Source organism: Gambusia affinis, linkage group LG19 (genome assembly GCF_019740435.1).
Source record: "Gambusia affinis linkage group LG19, SWU_Gaff_1.0, whole genome shotgun sequence".
Classification (NCBI taxonomy): domain Eukaryota; kingdom Metazoa; phylum Chordata; class Actinopteri; order Cyprinodontiformes; family Poeciliidae; genus Gambusia; species Gambusia affinis.
The window spans coordinates 9,337,578-9,357,263 of NC_057886.1; the positions used below are offsets into that span (position 1 = coordinate 9,337,578).

At 40.1% G+C, this 19,686-nt stretch overlaps 1 protein-coding gene across 3 annotated transcripts; it reads left to right on the forward strand.

The window, feature by feature from the left end:
* On the forward strand, window positions 1-16,809 carry zgc:112183 (uncharacterized protein LOC550410 homolog). 3 transcript variants are annotated; one of them, XM_044100906.1, is made up of 9 exons: window positions 13-765; window positions 3,463-3,573; window positions 7,013-7,054; window positions 8,982-9,048; window positions 9,201-9,253; window positions 9,651-9,716; window positions 11,750-11,806; window positions 11,896-11,972; window positions 15,825-16,809. In XM_044100906.1, the coding sequence occupies exons 1-9, from the start codon at window positions 655-657 to the stop codon at window positions 15,928-15,930; spliced, it is 690 nt and encodes a 229-aa protein (XP_043956841.1). In that variant the 5' UTR covers window positions 13-654; the 3' UTR covers window positions 15,931-16,809. The 3 variants fall into 3 exon arrangements, with proteins under 3 accessions (XP_043956842.1, XP_043956841.1, XP_043956843.1); XM_044100908.1 differs by lacking the exon at window positions 13-765 and adding an exon at window positions 934-1,029 and having other exon boundaries at window positions 15,825-15,973; XM_044100907.1 differs by lacking the exon at window positions 3,463-3,573 and having other exon boundaries at window positions 1-765; window positions 15,825-15,973.
* The last annotated feature ends 2,877 nt before the right edge of the window (window positions 16,810-19,686 follow it).

Here is a 19,686-nt window from a genome sequence, read left to right on the forward strand (position 1 = left end):
TAGTCCAGTCTGTGCATGCTCCGTGGGGTCCGAAATGCGCTCTAAGGTGTTAAACTCTCACCTCCTTTTCCTGCCTCCCCTCTGGTGGGTGTAAGACCCTGTGACCTTTCCACCTGTAGCAGATCGGACGAATCTGACCCCTCTCTCATCCTCAACTCCGCGTCAACAATAACAACAACAACAACAACAACAACAACAAAACGATAGAGAGAGACGCGGCGCAAATAAGCCAACCTGTCGACGTCCTTCAGTGCATCTGTGGCCACAGCTCTAATTATCTGCCCACGCCAGGATGCGCCGCGCCGCTTCGCCAAAGCAGAGAAATGTTTCCGCCTGCTTGTCATTACCGCTCTCTTGACTGCTGGATGCAGACGCGCCGACGCCGCCTCAGCTCGCCCGCCGCGCAAGTTTCTCCACCGTGCGCCTCCGTGTTTCTAAACACTGTTCAGGTGTGATCTTCCGCGCGTCTCCCTTCTCCCATCTCGCCGCCCCTGCAGGAAGTGTCTTTACTGTACATTTACTATGCGAGCAGAGGGGCTGGAGGTCGGCGCAGCCCGGGACTGATCGCTCTCTGACACCGCGCGCCTCTTCCTCTTCCTCGGACGCGTCTTGGCGATACAAAAGCTGCTGCACCGGATCTCCTTGGTTAGTGCCATGTCCACGCGAAAGACGTCGTTGACGGACAAGCAGGCTAAAAACGGCACGTCAAAATATGTGTTGGAGAGATGCGCCTCTATTAACGAGTACTATGATGTTGCCTTCAAGGTGCGTGTTTCCGTTTTAAGTGTGTCGTTTTTCTGCATGTTTTTTTCTGGGTGTAGACGCCGTAATAAACAGGCATTAGGAGAATGTGCACCAGTCCTGGGGACCTTAACCTACCAGCTGATTGGTTTCCCTTTTGTTTTTATTGCCTTCGTTAACACCAAGTCAGGCAGCAGATGGTTGGGAAATCTTCTCGATTCAAATATTTACCAAGGGTGTACTTGTTGCTTCTCTCCTGAATATTTGCTTGGAGACTCGAGCAGACAAGTGGGTGATCTCTTTTCGCATCTCTCATCAGACGTGTAATATTGTACTCAAATGTAACTGAAATGATTGCATAATTGCTCACCCTGCTGTTGCAATTATTGTTGATTAGTTTTTGGAGAGAGAGAGATATATCTATGCTGTAAATGCAGAGTTGGCAACGATCATTTTCTCTAATTATTTATTAGAAAGCTGACAGTTTGTGGGCATGGGTCGGTGCAAGATTCTCACTGCACAATGACAAATATTTAAAAAATATGTATTTAAAACAGTTAAAAAGCTTTATTCCTACTGCTGCTGAAATAACACAATATATTCGTTGTAACATTTACGTGCTGATTTATTTTTATTTGAAATTTCACTCTCAGACAGAAGCAAAAATGGTCTTAAAAGTACTTATTTTGTTGTTGAGGCATAAACAAACTGAACAGCTGCCCTCCAAACCGACAGGGGGAGCCCAAGAGTACTAGAATTCTCAATCAAGTCAGGTTTGCAAATGTATTTCTTATTTAGGCAAACACATGTATGATAATTGCGCAAAACAAAATTTGCGATACCTTAAATTTGAAATCTGCGACAGACTGGCGACCTGTCCAGGGTGTACCCCGCCTCTCGCCCGGAACGCAGCTGGAGATAGGCACCAGCAACCCTCCCGACCCCATTAGGGAAGAAGGGTGTAAAGAAAATGGATGGATGGATGGATTAAATTTGAAATTTGACATGTAAATCAGCAAAGAGAGGCTGCAAATGAAATTATTCAGATCAGACATATTTATGTCAATATGTCACCTACACACAGGCAGGTCTGTTGCCCATTATTCAATCTATGTGGCTCAAATACAGAGATACATTTCACAAGTATTTGCTCCACCTTTTCATGTAGTGTAATCATCGACTGATATTATCTTGTAATTGTAAACTATAAAAATGCTTATGTTGTTTACCACAAAGACTTTTAAACACGGATGTTGATATTAGTTGAGCTGTGGGGATTGTCAGCATTAAAGTTCTTGAAAATTAATTTCTCTTTAAAATGGTTAATTAGTCAAGCTATCCGCACATGTAGCCTGCAGCTGACTGATGAATGGACATGCAGCTGACTGATGAATGGACATGCAGCTGACTGATGAATGGACATGCAGCTGGTTACTTTCCATCATAAAACATTGCAGTGGTTGGTACTCTACAACTGTAGATGTTTTTCATAGTTTCTGTAATTAAATCTCTGGTTGTGAGCTGGACTCTACGATCTGGGGTTGTTCAGTGTGACACCGACAGCTCTCCTTACCGAAGATGACCTAAAATTAAAACTAACTGCTTGCCGTCTGTTCATTGATGGACTGATAACTGTTAGATTTTTCTGAGTGTTTTGTTTGCAGCAAGAAATCCTAAACACAAACTGTGACATGTTCAAATCCTGTAGGATTTTGAAGTCAGACAACAGACAGCTGGTGCAACTTTCCGACACTTTTTCTTGAAATGTAACTTTTAAGAACTAGATATGCGCCAAGCATATCTAGCTAAGCATACTGGCTAACATTTATTTCTAGTTTTCTCTAATGACCTTATTGGCCAAAACCTATTTATTTTATTCTAAAAACTTTAAGAAATGAAAGAGGATATTATAGAAAGTTGCTATGTCTACTTGATTCCTAACTGAAAGTACAGATATCAATTAACCACAGATGAAATTTTGCCAATTTGCTGAGCTAATAGGCTAACTAATGAAAAAAAAATGTTTTTCTTGTGAAATACACCAAAAAAACTCCCACCATTCAGACCTCATCTCAGCATGCTCTTTGATGCCCATTTTTTAAGTTCTGTAAAGCTCTGATGAATATCAAAGTTGCACTAGTCAGGGTTTCCCTATTTTTGCTTTTCTTTTGGGTCAAATCTGCTGATTCAGACCATTTTTTCTGGGGTTATTGTACCTAAATGCTGCTGCATGTTCAATCTGACAGAAGGAATAACAATGTCTCAAAGTGCAGGTTCCTGAGCTTTATCTGATTTTATTTATTAAACTTGCATCAAAGTGCATGCTGGTTGCTGATGGATCTGAGTGATTGATTATTGCATCTCCACCAAAATTAGTGAGTTTCTTGTTTGCTGAAACAAACAAGAATTTAATAGCTGGGAGAGAAAATCCAATTTTTTCCATATTCAACCTTAATCTTTCAGAGCTGTGTAAAGAAAACTTCATTGATTTCAAACTTTGGTCTATTGATCGGTGCATCTCTACTTAAGGCGCTGATATAATTTGACCGCAGTAACTGACCCATGCCTACTCCCAAACATTATAAACCAACTTGTGCAATTTAGTTTTTTCACAGTTGCTGCAGATTCTGTTTAGATAATGTGAACCTGGTGTCATAACATTCCTTCCACTGACCAGATGTGACCTGTGACCCTTCTCCTCTGCTGGCGGGGTGTCTGTAGGTGATGCTGCTCGGAGACTCTGCGGTGGGGAAGACGTGCATCTTGGTGCGCTTTAAAGACGGGGCGTTTCTGGGAGGAAACTTTATAGCCACCGTCGGAATAGACTTTAGGGTGAGAAACGATACATCTGACCCGTGTGAACCATCTCGTTATTTTGTGTGTGTGTGTGTGTGTGTGTGTGCTTCCACTTATTAGTTTAATGAGGTAAATTTTTTTTCCTTTAATAAAATCAACAAAAACAACAAGTGATCCCCCTGGCAGGAGTGCCATCGGCCCAATTAGCGCCTGTTTCCACGCGGAATGCTTCGTCACTCTGCGGTGATAGCACCAAATGTACAAATCCTCTCGCCAATCAGTCAAGTTCACAGACCACTTGTGCTGCTAGGAGCTTTGGACGGCTTCGTAAATGTCTTGGCAGATGCCTGCCCACGTCTCTGTCTCCTGGAAAGATTGGCCGTGGCTCAGCTCGGCCCTGGAGGAGTCACCCTGCTGTCGGATGAGCTCCTACCTCGTCACACGCATCTGTTGCACAAAGAGACGCGCCACACATACGAACAAAGGCAATGGCTGGTGGTGGATTTCAAGCAAATGTCTACTGTGCATCATTCTCGTCTGTGCAAGAGTGGGGGAACAAGAAAAATAAAACAAATAGGCACCTGGGCCTCTAGCTTTGCTTCGCCTCCTGTCAAAGAAAAACATGTGCAATGATGGCAAGTGAAGTATATGGGTGTTCGGTCTGAGAGGAAAGTGTGTCGCATTAGTCAAAGTGATGCCTAGTCTCTCAGCGGACACAAAAGGACATTGTCCGTGTCTGACAGATTTTTTATTTTATTTTTTTGTAAATGCCTCAAAATGTCACTTTTGCTTGTATAAAAGCAACAAGTTTCCACTGAAACGCTCCGACGACGGGGGGGGGAGAGGATGCTGGCTTACATTAATTAAAAACCATAATTATTCGATACCATTCATTGAGAAAAAGTGGCTGAGGGTGTAATTACCTTTCTGTCTCCATGCTCGTTCACAAGCAGGGCTCTGAAGCTGCTCGGTAACAAAGCAATTTGAGATAAACAGTTGAGTCAATATGTTGAGGATGTCCTCTTTGCATGGTTAGGCAGGCAAGGCTGGCAGCTTTTACATGCCGGTCTATTTTAGGCCCGCTTCCTTGTAGCAGTTTCTCAGCATGCAGGCTGCTCTCACGTCATAATTGGGGGGAGAGGGAAAAAAAAAAAGGAAACCCATGGCAACTAATGCAAGGGTTGAACTGTGTTCCCTCTGCCAAGGCTGAGGCTTCGGCGGGTGGCGGTGATCACTGTTGCCGACGGCTCGGCGCGCAACATTTAGGCTCAGCGATGTCATTGAGGTAGTTTGGTTGCTGCGTTTCCTTGTTGAGCAAGTGGATGTTTTTTTTTTTGCTTGTTTTTTTCTTTTTGTGGGCTGTTAGTCATGACCTATCACTGATAAGATCCTCCAGGAAGTGCATTTTTCTTGCCTCACTTCCTTCTTGTGAGCATTTTTTTTCTGTTGTGGTTTTTACTTTGCTTCTTCGTTGCGACCTGCTGCCTGTAGCAGGAGGTCATGATGACTAAGAGAAAGCACAGAGCTTTTGCATCTAAACCGTGGCTCATTTACAGCGCCGCACAAAGATTTTGCACCCTTTGAGCTATATCACTTTTTCTTTATTACAAGATTTGAGCCGCGGTAGACCAACACCAGTTAAAATCTAATTGTGAAGTCGAAGAAAAAGGATGCATGTTTTTTTTTTTGTTTTTTTTTTTTATTGTTGCACATAAAAATGACAAAAACCCGTTTTAATCTGAGATGGCTAAACGAAATCCAGTTTAAAGCGATGCAATCAGAAGTCATCTAATTAGTAAAAGGAAGCAGCTGTTCTTTGAAGACCTCAGGGGTTTGTTAGAGAACATGAGGGAACAAACAACATCAGAAAGACCAAGGAGCACAGCAGGCAGGTCAGGGAGAAAGTTGAAGAAGAGTCGGGTTATGAAGCAATATAGCAAGCTCTGAACAAATGTGGAAGGAGTAAGGCACAAAGACAAATACAGCAATCCACACTCTGTTGATAACTCTAGAGGAGCTCCAGGAAAGTTTTGTTTTGTACGACACATTTTTAGCCACACAGGGCTTTATGTGATTAAGAGGAAAATAAAAGGACAACAAAAAGAGTAAGAGAGAACGATGACAGGTGGAAAGACGGACAGGTTTATGATGTTCTAGTTATTGATCAGGCAAGTTTAATCTGGTGGGTTTTTAGTCTTGATTTAAATGAATTAGTGCGTTATCATTTTTGGAGGTTTATTGGAGATTTGTGGCATAAAAACTGAGTGCTGCTTTTCCGTGTTTGATTCTAATGGGGAAGCAGAGTCGACTTGAACCAGAAAACCGGAGGCATCTGAAAGGTTAATACAATGACTCCTGATCTGTAGTGTACTTTGGTTCTAAGCCGTTCAGTGATTTATGAACTAACAGAAGTATTTTAAAATCTAAGGACTTTAGAAGTCACCTTGATGTGCTCTTTCTTCCTAGTTTTAGTCAGAACCCGAGCAGCAGCGTTCTGGTTCAGCTGTAGCTGTGAAGACACCGTTGCGGTAATCAATGTGGCTAAAGATAAACGAGTGCATGAGTTTCTCTAGATCCTGTTGGGACATTAGTCCTTTAATGTATAATTTCACGTAAAAACAGTTAAAAAGGCCGACTTTGGAACGGTCTTTATGTGTCTCTGAATGTTAAGGTCTGATTTGGGGCCTGGTTGCCTACATCCAAAACTATATGTGACAGAAAACTACCATCACAGTGGGTACGTCATGCCCATAGTGGAACTGGTGACTGGGAAGATGGTTAAAGTGAAATATAGGAAGAGCTTGGAAAAAATGACATTTTTAGATGCATTAAAAGATTTGAGGGTAAGACAGAAGTTCACCATCCAGATCATGTGGCCTAGTCAAAGTCCATACTTTTTTGGGTTTTTAAAAATCTTGTATTAACAACAGTGAAAACCACAGGCTGCTTTGTGTTGGTCTATTCCATAAAACCTTAACAGAATGCATCAAGGTTTGAATTTGTGATGAAACAAAACCTGAAAAATCACAAGGGGTGTGAAAGCATTTACATGGATCTATACAGTAATACAAAATCCTCATGCTTAAGAATATTCCCGCTCTTCTCAAAGCACCCGTCCGCAGCACTTTGGGGGGTCATACCCTTTTCCAGACTTGCCTTGGGTTTGCAGGAAATCAGAGGGCACCCCTACAGGGCTGCAGGAAATTAACGGGGGAGTCCGTTGTTATGCTGCCAGCCGCCTTTCTCACTCTGCTGTAATTAAGTCTAATCCCGGGACCTTGTTATTGTGTGGGTGTTGCAAATTACTTTCTCTGCCAGCATTCAAAGCCACTTTTAGCCGCCTTGTCTCTCCTGCCGCACGCTGAGTCGCTGTGCTTTTTTAGCCCGCCATAAATGCTTATCAGCCGCTTCCGTGCCATTTTTTTCAAACATATGCCGGATTGTCTTTCACTGCCGGTCCCTCTTGTTTCCGCAGAATAAAGTGGTGGATGTTGACAACCTGAAAGTCAAGCTGCAGGTGAGACCGCTGTTATCCTTTTGCACCTTTCAGATCCTATCAGCTCATCTTGCTGATAGATTTGTGACCTAAGCCGAACACTCATCCAGTAGGTGTTGCAGGAGCTAAATAAACAGATCAGTGTGAAACGTGCTTTAAATTCGTTCGCCCGGCTGCCATTTTTAATCCATTCCACCCAAGGCTCATACTCCCTCCTTTCATCATGACCCGCTCATTCAACACTGAGTGGGAGGTGACAAAATTAGACTCCCTCCAGTAGCTCCTGTAAATCATCAGTTTCTCTTCCACACGTTTTTCACATGACATAGTAGCTGCTCTGGTAATAAATAGATTCTGACAGTAAATTTAGCCCACGGAACAAAAAAGGGACGCGAGACTTAAGAAGTCTGTGTTATCATTTTAGACGGACAGGGAAGCAGAATGTAATGAAAAGAATCCTCCGCACTTTAGCTTAAAGGCCTTTTCCTCATTCCCTCTTTATCATAGATTTTTTTTTTTTCACTTTTTAATTACTGATAAGGCTGAATTTCCTTTCTCGTGAATAATCTGATCATTTGAATGGAATGTTCTCACTTATTTCCTATTTTGAAGAAATTTTAAGGAAATTGGCTTCTGCAGTTTCTCCTTATTTATACCAAAGTGAAGCTAAGAGTGATAAATCACTACTTAATCCTTAAAGCACAATATAAAGTTTATTTTTGGAAAATTTTAAATACTTCAGGTACCTTCATTTTACCATTAAATAATGGTACTGGTATTTATAACAGCTGTGGTTTTGGTAAAAATACGTATTTATTAACATGTTATTTAAAAAAAATAAATAAAGTCAGAGTAAAAGCAGACGTTTCTGACATTTTAAGTGTGAGATCATGGTAATGTTATGAAAGCTGCATTTTATCTCATCTGCCAATGAAGAGAAAGTTTTTTATGTTTAAAAGTTATATTTAAAACAGTTGTATTTATTAAACTTCTGTTTTGAGCAGTTTTATAATTTCTTCAGCTTTATGAAACACTAATAACATTAATCTTTGTGAAAATCTCTTTATCAGGTTATTGAGGAAGACTCAAACATGTATGAATAACTACAGTACAGTCACTTTTGTTCATTTGTTTGACTTCCAACCAAAGTTTTAGAGTTTACAGTCTATTGATATTTTATTTTTCTGCTATTTGCACATTTCATGCGTTTTTTGTTTTTGTTTGTTTTTTTTGTCAGGCGGCCATCGTGGTGAGGGTTTACCAGCTATTCTCAAACAGATTAAGGAATAAATGAAATAAATGTTTATTTGATTTAGATTAGTCAGCTAGAATGCCTTTATTTCTTTTCCAGACATATTTGTTGTATGGCAACACATTTGTGTGTGCTTTTACTTTCAAGTTCAGTTTCACCTTAACATATGTCACCTTTAGTGGCATATGTTTGTTTTTTTCATACACTTGAGAACATGGGACATAAACAAAAAATATTAGATGGAGAAAAGAAAATACATCTTTAGGAAAACTTCAGATATTACAAACTATCAGGGAGTTACATGTTTTATGTTCTAGCAGTCGTCAGATGGTTTAAATCAAAGAATATTCTTATTTTAAAATGGTCTAGTCAAAGTTCAGACTGAAATTTAATTGAGAATCGTTCCAAACACAAAGACTGCTGAGGCTTGTGGTAATAATTTAAAAACAAAAATCAAGGGGTATGAAAACTTCTGCTAAGCACTACGCCAAAGTTAAGAACCCTTTTATATGGTATTTTAACTCAGCAGTGTGCATATCAGATTATATTTAGTTAAAAAAAATCCTCAGACTATGATCTGTGCTTTCTTTGCAGTGCATTTGTAGATCATTAATATTCCATGGTGCTGCTTCGTCCCTGGGCTGGTTGGGATTAGCTGGGAGGTCTTTCTGTGTAATTGTGCCGCTTGTTCTGCAGATCTGGGACACAGCTGGTCAGGAGAGATTCCGGAGCGTAACGCACGCCTACTACAGAGATGCCCAGGGTAACCTTTGCTGTTTGTATTTCACTTCCCCATGCCGAGTGTGAGCATGTGTGAGTGTGTGTGTGTGTGTCGGTGATGGAGCAGCCGAAATTCTCACATGAATGAAGACGCTGACGGTAAAATCTGCTGTTCTCTTCTTATTTTTTTTGCAGCGTTACTTCTACTTTATGATATCACCAACAAGCCATCTTTTGACAACATCAGGGTAAGACACCCCTTCCACCTTCGTTCCTTATCATCGTTCCCTCTCTGTTCCTTTTTTCCCTCTTCCTGCTCCTAAATCTCAAGCTGAACGATTCCGCCTCTCCACATGCAAAGCCCCACCTGGGCCTGTAACTTTTCCTCTCAGATCTATTTAGAAATTACGAGACGCTGTCGTCTGCCTGGCTACACGCTCCCCGGTTTCAGTAATGAAAAGCAATAAAAGCGCTCAAGGATAAGAATGACTCAGTGTCGACATGATTGATAAGAGCGTGCTCACAATGCAACGCAGCTCAGGAGAAGAGTGAGGAGAAGAAGAAGAAGAAGAAGAAGAAAACACATTCCTCAAGTGGTCCCCGTTTGTTTTGGTTACATCTCCTCTTCTTTCTGTACTTTTGAAGGCTTGGCTGACTGAAATATTCGAGTATGCCCAGAAGGATGTGGTCATCATGTTGCTCGGCAACAAGGTGAGCAAAGCTTCATTTTCTTTTCATTTTTTTTGCGTGTGTGTGTGTTTTCTAGACGATGTGAAGGATATTGGTTTCTTAAACTCAGTTTTAACACACTCTTATCACATTCGGGCAGACATGTGAACGCCTTAAAAGGTGGAAAATGTTTCCAGTGTGACTCGAATGCGTACACAAACATGGGAAACATGGAAAATGTGTCCTCAATAACACAGTTCTGTGACAAAGCATTTCATAACACACAGGTTTACATCAGACAAAAATAATCAGAGTAAATATAAAAACTGTATTCAAGGATAATTTCACTTATTAAGGGATTAAAGCTAACCATTAATACGTGGCCCTTTATTGCTTCCGTTATTATATCATTAGCTGTGATCGACCACATTTCTTTGGTTCATTTTCACTCATTACTCTAAAAGCAACACAACGTTCCTCAATATAAAGAAATTTAAGAACAAATTAGAAATAAATGAACAGAAATCTGCAAAGGGTTACCAAACCATTTTCAAGGTTTCGGTTTGTTGCGCACAAATGGAACCAAATCATGTCCCAGTGGTGAAGCTCCTTTTCCAAAATTACTCCATGAGCGGATCGACGACTCATCCAGGAAGTCATTGAAGAATTCACAGCAACGTCACCTGCCTCGGGTAAGGTCAGAGTTCATGGGTCAACAACAAGAGACTGAGCAAAAATCTGCATTCAAAGGTGAAAATCAAAGTCAGTTGCTTTAAACTTCCTGATGTTTCCCGAGATTTTCTAGAAAGTATTCCTTGGACTCAGGGGAGAGAAAAGTGGATGTTTTTGGACGGTTTGCATCCCAAAACTCCAGACGTAAAACAAACACACCTTTTCATATTAACAGAATCATTTTGATTGTGAAGAACGATGGAGGCATTGTGAGGTTCTGGTTCTGTTGCTGTCAGTAAAAACCTCAGAAAGGATAAACGTTTGTCAGCAAAGCTTAAAGCTCCTTGGGTTATGCTGCAAGACAATCATCCAAAACACAGCAACAAGTCCACCGAATTGTTTAATAAACAGTAAATGGATCAAACTCATAAGATGCGTTTAATCACTCAAAGTGATTTATTCACTCACTCTTAGACACCAGGACACAGATCAGTTGGGAACTTGGGATTAGGTAGCGCGGAGGAAACGGGAATCAAACCCATAACCTTTCATCGCTTTCGGAGAGAAAGGACTTTGAGTGGCCTTGTGAAAGTCTGGATTTGAATCTGATAGAAATGTTGAGGTGGGAACTTAAGCAAAAATACTGATGCTCAAGATTTGGACGAATGAAATCAAATCTGCCAAGAGAAGTGGGCTATGATTCCTCCACTGTCATGTAAAAGACTATCACAAACACTTGATGGAAGTCGATTCATCGAAGGATGGCATAACCATCGAAACAATTTCTTCATCACAGAGGCCAAGGTTAGTTTGGGTTGGCATTTTCCCTTAATAAATACAATCATTGTTTTCAAAACTCCTTTCTTTAACTCAAGTAGGTTATCTTTGTCTGACATCACACATTAAAGTGTGATTAAAAAAAGCAAAAGCATGACTTCATAACAGACTCTATAACTTGCCCCCTCAGCGTTTTCCTCTTTTGCTTTAAACCTCTGCGATAACGTCGGGCCAGAGCAGGAAAAAAAAAAAAGCTCTTTAAAGATGAAAAATCCGTTCCCTCATCCCAACCAGCAGTCACTGCTAATTTATCTAGAAAGCTCCCTCTGGTGGTTCAGAGAGGACTCATCAAAGGGTCGTGAGTGTCATGTAGCAGCAGCTCAGATCATTTGCTGTGAAAGCAGCAGGACTGGCGGCGTCGGTCTGTGCGAGCGCTGCTCCTCTGCTGGGGGTGGAGCCGCTGACATCCCATCATTCCTGATGGAGCCGCGGCTCAGGCAGCCCGGCAGCCAGATAAGCAGGCTGACAGGATGGTGCATCACTGTGGCTAATTTTCTGGTGAATCTGTGACCCCCTGACATGTTTCTCTCTCTCTCTCTCTCTCTCTCTCACACACACACACACAGTCAGACATGGCTGCAGAGAGGGTGGTGAAGACGGAGGAAGGAGAGAAGCTGGCCAAGGTAATGAAGGATGTCCTCTAAGTGCGTACATCCACGTAGAAAACACTCCGTCGGTGCTCTTCTCATGTTTTTTTGCTTTTTCGTTTTAGCAATATGGAGTGCCGTTTATGGAGACCAGTGCGAAGACGGGGGTCAACGTGGAGCTGGCTTTTCTCGCAATAGCAAAGTAAGTCCTACATCCGACCCCGAAATGTCTTGGGTTTAAAGCGTCGTTTCTGATGAAGAGCAGATTTGGTCGTTTCTCATTTTGTTCTTTTGTTCAGTGATTGCTGAAAGAGTGATTATGCGCCTCTTTTAATCAGCTTGCTGTGCTGCCACCAAGTGGTGACAAAAACTTTCCGAAGTTGAGGCATTAAAAATCATGACGTCAAAAGCTAAAAGTGAGAGGATTTATTCAGGCGGTGCGGCTCCAAGTCTAAGTTGGAGATTAAAATCACCGTTTGCAGACTCGGCTGCTTTTAAAGTTGCAAACAGTTTCAGATAAGACGCTTAACAATCAAATAAAAGTCATAAGCCTTACGCAGCTTGTTTCTACTGTTCTTGAGTTTTTCTACTGCAAGCTACACGTCAAATGCATCACACTATATTATATTACAGAATTATCTGATCTTACTTACATTTATTTACACCTCGGCAAAAAGTCTAATGTATTTTTAAGGGATTTTGTGAAGCAGCAGCACAAAGTTTCAGGGTTTCTTGCGTCGCCTGTGGTAAACTGCAAAGTGGACGTTTCAGTGGCTTTCTTTCTATGTGCCACATTTCTACAAAGGCCGGATTTGTGGAGTGAATAAGTAAGAGTTTGTCCTGTCAGCTGAGACTTTTCAGCAATCTGAGTTACAGCGGATCATTTGTCAGATCTGTCGATGCAACTTAACCCGTTTATACTTCACATATCCAATACTCAAGTTTCAGGGACAGACAACTAACCTGCTGCTAAATGTTCTACAAATGTATCAGTTTTTTGTATTTATTTTTATTTAGTCAATTGTTCAGGGTTTCAGAAAACTTGTGAGAAATAAAGTATTGAAATCATATGAGATTATGTAATCAGGCTGTATGGTACTTACTCTGTTTAAAGTATTATTTAAAAAAAAAAAAGTCTCCATTAAAAGTATATTATTGAGGTGACTTTAAATTGTTTGATTATTACCAGATGAAACATTTCCCACTTCAAAAGCCCCATTAGCTCCTAACGACAATTTAACCTGCGGTCACAAAGTTAATCTACCCACAGATTGCGCTAGATTTTGCACCTTTCACTGCACATAATGGAAAAATTAAACTTAAATTGATGGAGAATCATTTTTTCATGTGGGTCAGACGACCATGTTTCGCATTAGGGGATTTGTATTTTGATCTCGCTCGTGCTCGCAGCTGACCTTCTCTGAGTTGACCTTGCTGTTCCTTCTCATTGCTGCATTTCGTGCACGAACGCCGTCTGACTCCAGCATCGTCTAATCCAGCGTAATGGTTCTTAGCTAATTTGGTGTCGGCTGCTGTTGTCTCCTATTAACGGGATTGCGTGTGTTTGAGACTCCCACCTGGTGTCAGGCGTTTATGGTGTAATTTCCATTCCTTGTGTGGATGCCCTTCAAACTGAATGGCAAGAAATAATTTCTCTTTTTTTTTTTTCTTCACTTTTCCTTTTAGAAGCCAGGTCGCTCTTGCTGCATAACAGCAGCATGTTCAGTTTGGAAATGTCGTTCAGACCAATAAAAATGTAGATTTATTGCGGGGGGTTTTATTGTTTGTTTTTTTGTGGGTTTTTTTTGCTTCATCAAACAATATAGACAGCTAAGAAAGGCGGTGATGTGTTTAGAAATATTTATTTATTTAGAAAAAAATCTTTAAATCTTGGCAATAAAATGCAGATCAGCAAAGATAGTCTTAGTAACATGTTTGATATGCAGAGCTTAGATGTTGTCCTGGATGCTTTTAAGATTTAATCCACCACTCCAAATATGTGATCAATCAAAGTGATTTCTTATTCAGCAAGAGGGCAAATATATTTTTGCATAAAGTCAGGTTGGTTTGGATTGGTTTTCCTCTTTATAAATTGTTTTAAAATTACAAAATTATTTTTAAACTATTTATTTATTTAAAAAAATTAATAATGATATTGTAATATTGACATAATATTACTGATATTTGCACATTTACTATATACTAATATTAATTTAGAATATTATCTATTATAAAAATGTATTAAATTATTTATTTCAAAACTATTTCCTCTTTATTATTTTAAAACTAATTTAGATTTACTCTGGTTATTGTTGTCTGATATTAAAAAGTTGTTTGATCATTTTTCACATCTGAGCGTGACCAAAAATAAAAAAATAATAATAAAATAAAAAAAGCAAAAAGAGAGAAAGAAATCTGTAAGGAGCAGATGCTTCATCACAACACTGTTACTCTGGTGTGTGAGTCAGATTTATCTGTAACGAGACAAAACTGCAATCTGTCAAATGTGATTTAAACCAGCGTGGTCCAGTTCAAGACTCTGTAGAAGAATATTGTTTTTGTCTGTATCCAATAAATCTCACAAGGCAAGTATGGGTATATTATTTCTATCTTTCATTTTTATGAATAGTTTGAAACCATAAGGTTTGATTTACACTGCAGTGGCTCACTTGTAAAATCAACCTACCTACAGTCGGAACCAGATATCTGGTATAAAATCACAACCAATTTTTTCCTTATTGTGTGACAATGTTAGTGGTACGATAAATATGTATTTCTAAATCCCCAACTAATTACTTTTTCTGTAAGTCAAGAGGTTTGGATACACTAAGATTCCTCCATCTTTAAGCACTTGGAAGCTCAACTTTGGATGTTTTTAAGGCAACACTCCGAACACAGTGTTTTCTTTTTTGGCATTATGGGGAAATATAAAAAAGAAATCGGAACAAAATGTGCACAACCACAACTCTGGTTCATCCTTTGTCATAATTTCCAGATGCTTAAAGTTGCCTCATTCATCTGCTGAAACAATTATGTGCAAGTGTGAACACCAAAGAAAATGTCCAGCCATCATCCTGCTCAGGAATTCATTTAAATTCTATTCAATTTGAAAATACCTTATTAATCCCAAAGGTAAATTAAATGCTGTTGTTTAATTTGAAGCAATTTTGGTAATCCTAACACACCTAAAGCAGAAAACCTTGTTTGCTTTTATGCACAAATATATTTTACGGTCTTTAATTATGCAAACAGAATCAGCAATTTGGTGTTTATTTGTGTCTGAGCCTCAGATAAAGGAGTCAGGAAGTAGCGTCTGGTTTTTAGTTTTCGTTCACAACTGAAGGCCATAAAAGTAATCAGTGAGTCATCATTTTATTACAGCTGAGAGATGTTTGATTCATCTGCATATTACCGGAGGATGAGGTGAAAAAGGCTCTCTTGCTATACAGTGAAATTAAAATGTAAAAGAAAATGTGGTAGAGTAGTAAAAAAACAAAAAAAACAAACATCTACTACACCTACAGGAGAAATAAACGGATCATTTCTAATGTCTATAATAAAGAAATACCAGCCGATTGTGCAAACCCCTGGTCACCATAGATACTGTCTAAGGAGCGCTAACTTCACCTCTCCTTGCAGCAACAACTAGTCCCGTCGTAATGCGCCAGTCGCACAGTCTGCGTTGTTTGGTGACAGCGTTTTGTTTGGCAAAGGAGACGAGAATCATTCCACACCAAAGAGCTTCGTCTCCAGTGGGGCTTCATTAGATTGTGATTCGACAGAGTTTTATTGTACATAAAAATACACCTTAGGGCTTAAATGTAGGCAACGTGTCGTCTCCATGTGATGTCAGTTTGAAGCACAAGCTGTGATAAATGATATTCCACCAGAGGCATTTCGATCAAATCTCAATGCTTCTGCTTTCCTTTCTCCCTCCTTCTTTTTTATATTCTTGATTTGTTCGCCCTGTCTGTGCTCCATCCCACACATCCGCCCCCTCTGCTTCTAACTTCCTGTCTCTCCCTCCCTCTCTCCTTCTCCTTTTCTCTGTCAGGGAGCTGAAGCACAGAGCAACGCAGCTGCCAAACGAGCCCAAGTTCAAGCTTCATGACTACATCGAATCTCAGAAGCACAAGTCTGGCTGCTGCAGGCTCGGGTAGCAGAAGCTGAACGCCACGCAGAGAGATAAAGGGTAGAGAAAGGATGGAGGGAGGGAGGGTGGGATTGAAGATGGGGTCAAGGTAAAAAGAATAAAGATGAAATGTCAGCTCTCTCTTATGAAAAGCCAATCCAAGCAACCATACACCCCACAACCCGTCCCGAGAGGCGGATGTTCTTCTGCGCAGAGCTTTTGGCTGAGTGGAAGCGAATCTGGACTTACTGCCATCCCTTTGCTGAAATGTGAATTTAAATAGTTTGTGTAATGTGTAGAAACGTTCGTGATCTTTGTGGTGACAGTTGTATCAGAGTACAAATCAGGAGTAACAATCTGAAATGCTATTCCCGTCTGCAGGGACTCCCTTAACAAGCGGCAGGTTTTCATGGACCATCAAAGCGACTGTTGATGTGGATATAGCATTTTTATTTTTATCTTATTTTCTGTGTGAACTGAACCCTGTCCTTCTGGCCTTACAGTCTCCATCTGCAGTCGAGAGCTCACAGCCAGGTTGTAGCTAAATGGCCCCATCTGTTTTCATCTGTACTGCTGTTAGGTAGAATAAAGCCAATATTTTGAGGGTAATTACCAACCTCGTGTCTGTCTGTACGTTCATATCAAGATGCTGTAGATGTACGGTTCTAGTTAGAACTTCACATACACTCATCATGGATGTTAGTGTCACATTTATTTAGGCATTTAATGGTATTTTTTTAACGTCCTCTTCCTACGTGTGCCGCTTTTCCAACGTTAAACTTCAATGATTTTCCAGGAAAGAACTGGAAGTTTAATTTACGGTGTCGTTCTCCAACTCACAGGGCGTCGAATTGGTCCTTCAAGACTGAAGAAGACTTAAATTTGATGGTGTCTAATTTTAGTCTACTATAAGTTTTCCATACAAAAGCTGTTCTGCAGTTTGGAAGAACTAATTAAGTCATTGATGTCTAGAAAATGGACAGAAAATCCTGATTTTAGTGGTTAAATATTCCTAAGCACCATAAATAAGCTTTCTGTATAATTCTGGCTTAACATATGTCTCCTTTTCTTATCAGAACGAGTACAGATCAGCACTGTTTGGTTTCTCGGGGCAAACCCAGCAAAGGGACACAATCTACATTTTCAATAGAGCAGAACTACTTCCTTAGGTGACGGTAATTCGAGAATATTCATAGTAGCCAGCTTTATCCATTTAAAATCCAGTTTTATTGAGAGTGTTGAATCATTGTCCTGTTTGAACACCAAACTGTTGCCAAAATTGAAGCATCTAGTTGTTGACTTTTAAGTAAAGTTGAGGAGTTTGAGGTTAGTCCTCTGTAATTTTTCCCTGCACCGCTTAAAGCAAAACTGTACAGTGTTCTTAGGTTTGAAAGTTTTACTTTAGCTCATCCAAAATCTCTTCTGGTCATAGTCGTAGGACTATGACTAATGATGAGCGAGTTAATGTTTTGGATCACATAAATTGTTAAAAATCATATATAATTTCCTCCATTTTGTTCACTGGACAGCCTGGTTGCATTCATAGTGTAAGGGAACCCTAAAGGGTCAATTTGCGAGTAAACTGAGACTGATGTTTTTGTGATTTGTTGTGTTCACCTTCTTGGTCAACACCAGAGTCTCCCCAAAGGCATCAAACTATTGAATGAAACAAACTCTGGTCTGTTTTAAGTGTACCAAAGAGTCCTGATTCGAAAGTGCCCGAGTGAGCTCAATCTTTGCCCCATCTGACTATAAATCTGAAACAGTGCTCTAAAGTCTAAGGGCCTCGTGAAGAGTGATGCCCTCGAGCCTCCGTCTTCCCTGGGTTGTTTATTAACATCCTAATGAATTTGGATCAAGTGGTTAAAACTTGGGCACAACTTGAGATCCAACAGGACAATGATCTCAAACACACATCAAAACTGGGTTTGGATGCGAGAAAAGCAGGCCGGAATGACCCCTGACCCCAACTCAGTTGTACATTTTACTGTCTGGGATTGACAACTGGGTCAGAGTCAGTAAACCGATCAATTTAAGTGAACTCTACTTATTCTGCTTTGAGGGGCATTCAGATATTCCACCTTAAGTAATATGTTGCACTGTCAGTCAATTCTGGAGGAACAGTGTCAAAGAAATCCTTAAAATGAAAGCCTACTGGGACTTTCATGGATTTCTGGGAGCATACAAACATCTTACTGGTGCTGTAGTTCCCCGTCATATGAATGATAATAATAATTTAAAAAACATACTCACACAGATTCCCACACCCCCCAAGCATTATAGTCTCTTGTAATGATGGATGTTGTTGTTGCGGCTGTGCCAAGCTGTATTTGTTGATGCAGCACATTCTGTATTACTTTGTACTCTGTTCATTATGAATGTTTGGTTGTCTCTCCCTCCTTGGAGACGTCACAGTGATCACAAAGTGCCATTAAAGTGCTTTGTTATCGTACAAAAGATATAAAAAGTATATTTTGTAATGTATGTGATGTTGCCTTATTGAAGTCTGTCTTGTCTGTGCTGCTTTTTGTGTGCGTGTGTGTGTGTGTGTGTGTGTGTGTGTGCGTGTGTGTGTGTGTGTCTGGGTCCGCCCTGAATGGCAGTGTGTGCTGAGGTTAATGAGCCACAGTGTGGCAGCAGCTCCCTGTTTATTCTCCTCTGTGCACAATAAGTAAATATTTACTACCGCAGGCCAGATAATAAAAATTTTGAATCTGAAATTAATAGTCAACAAAGTAATTCAAAAGGATGTTACTTTTTTTTTTGAATTGTGGTGTTTTGTTAACAGTGTGTTACTTTTTTGCTTTTCTTTTTTCCTGTGTTTGAAGTTGCAGTGGGTGGAGTACACACGTGTGATTCTCTGTGATACCTGTACTCGGCTTCCCACCTCACCCCCTCACATCCATCCATAGCATGAGTCACTCTGCAGATGCAGGAATTAGTTTGGGCATTTCTTTGTTCTTTTCTGTAAAAAAAAACACACAAAAGCACAACCAGGAATTAGTTGACAAGCACAAGAAAACAGAAATAAAGCTCTATCTGAACGGAGAACAAGAAGAGAAACTTACTATGTACCCTCCCCAGAAATGATCCTTTCTGAATACTAGCTCACTCTAATGTGACTGGACATTTTTGAATGATGATTACCAAACCAATCTGAGGCAAAACACACAGGCACTCAAACTTTCATCCCAGGGTTTAAAATAATAATAATAAAAATCATCCAACCCCACACTGGCTTGAAAAAATAATCATTTCTCAGTTAATCGTGTGCTGAATCCCAAGTTTTCAGCTAATAGTGTTTTGCATATCACTGCTACTGTTTTTATACTCTTTAAAAACTTGTGTTATCTTTGGTAGATTTAGTGACAGCTCCATTTCAAACAGATTATTTGTTAATGATCTCTGCAAACGTGTATAATTCCTCCATTAGGTGAAGGACATTTAATATGCTTAATAAATTATAGAGAAGAGTTTCATGGCTTGACAAAAGAAGAAAAACAAAATCAGCCATCTAAATACTAATTCAGACTGAGAGAAGACTGAAACCTGCCGCGTTGTCTGGTGACACCTTGACTAAATTATAAATACGTTTGTATTTTATAAATAGGGCGGAAAAGGAAGGGCTCGCCCTGGACGCCAATCACGCATGAACCGCTACTGTTTGTGGATAGCCTCGGTTTGTCTTCACTCATCCACTCGTCCCCCCCCCTTTTTTTTTTTTTTTTTTATTTTTTTGTATAAAGCAGCAGCTGGGCTGTTCCGTGAACGCACCTCCCTCTTC

What these genes read in the sequence shown, in the direction of transcription:
- zgc:112183 (XM_044100906.1), top strand. Translation starts at nt 655, where the DNA reads ATGTCCACGCGAAAGACGTCGTTGACGGACAAGCAGGCTAAAAACGGC. An exon ending in ACTATGATGTTGCCTTCAAG is followed by an intron (nt 766 to 3,462) that starts GTGCGTGTTTCC and finishes GGGTGTCTGTAG; the next exon opens with GTGATGCTGCTCGGAGACTC. An exon ending in TCATGTTGCTCGGCAACAAG is followed by an intron (nt 9,717 to 11,749) that starts GTGAGCAAAGCT and finishes ACACACACACAG; the next exon opens with TCAGACATGGCTGCAGAGAG.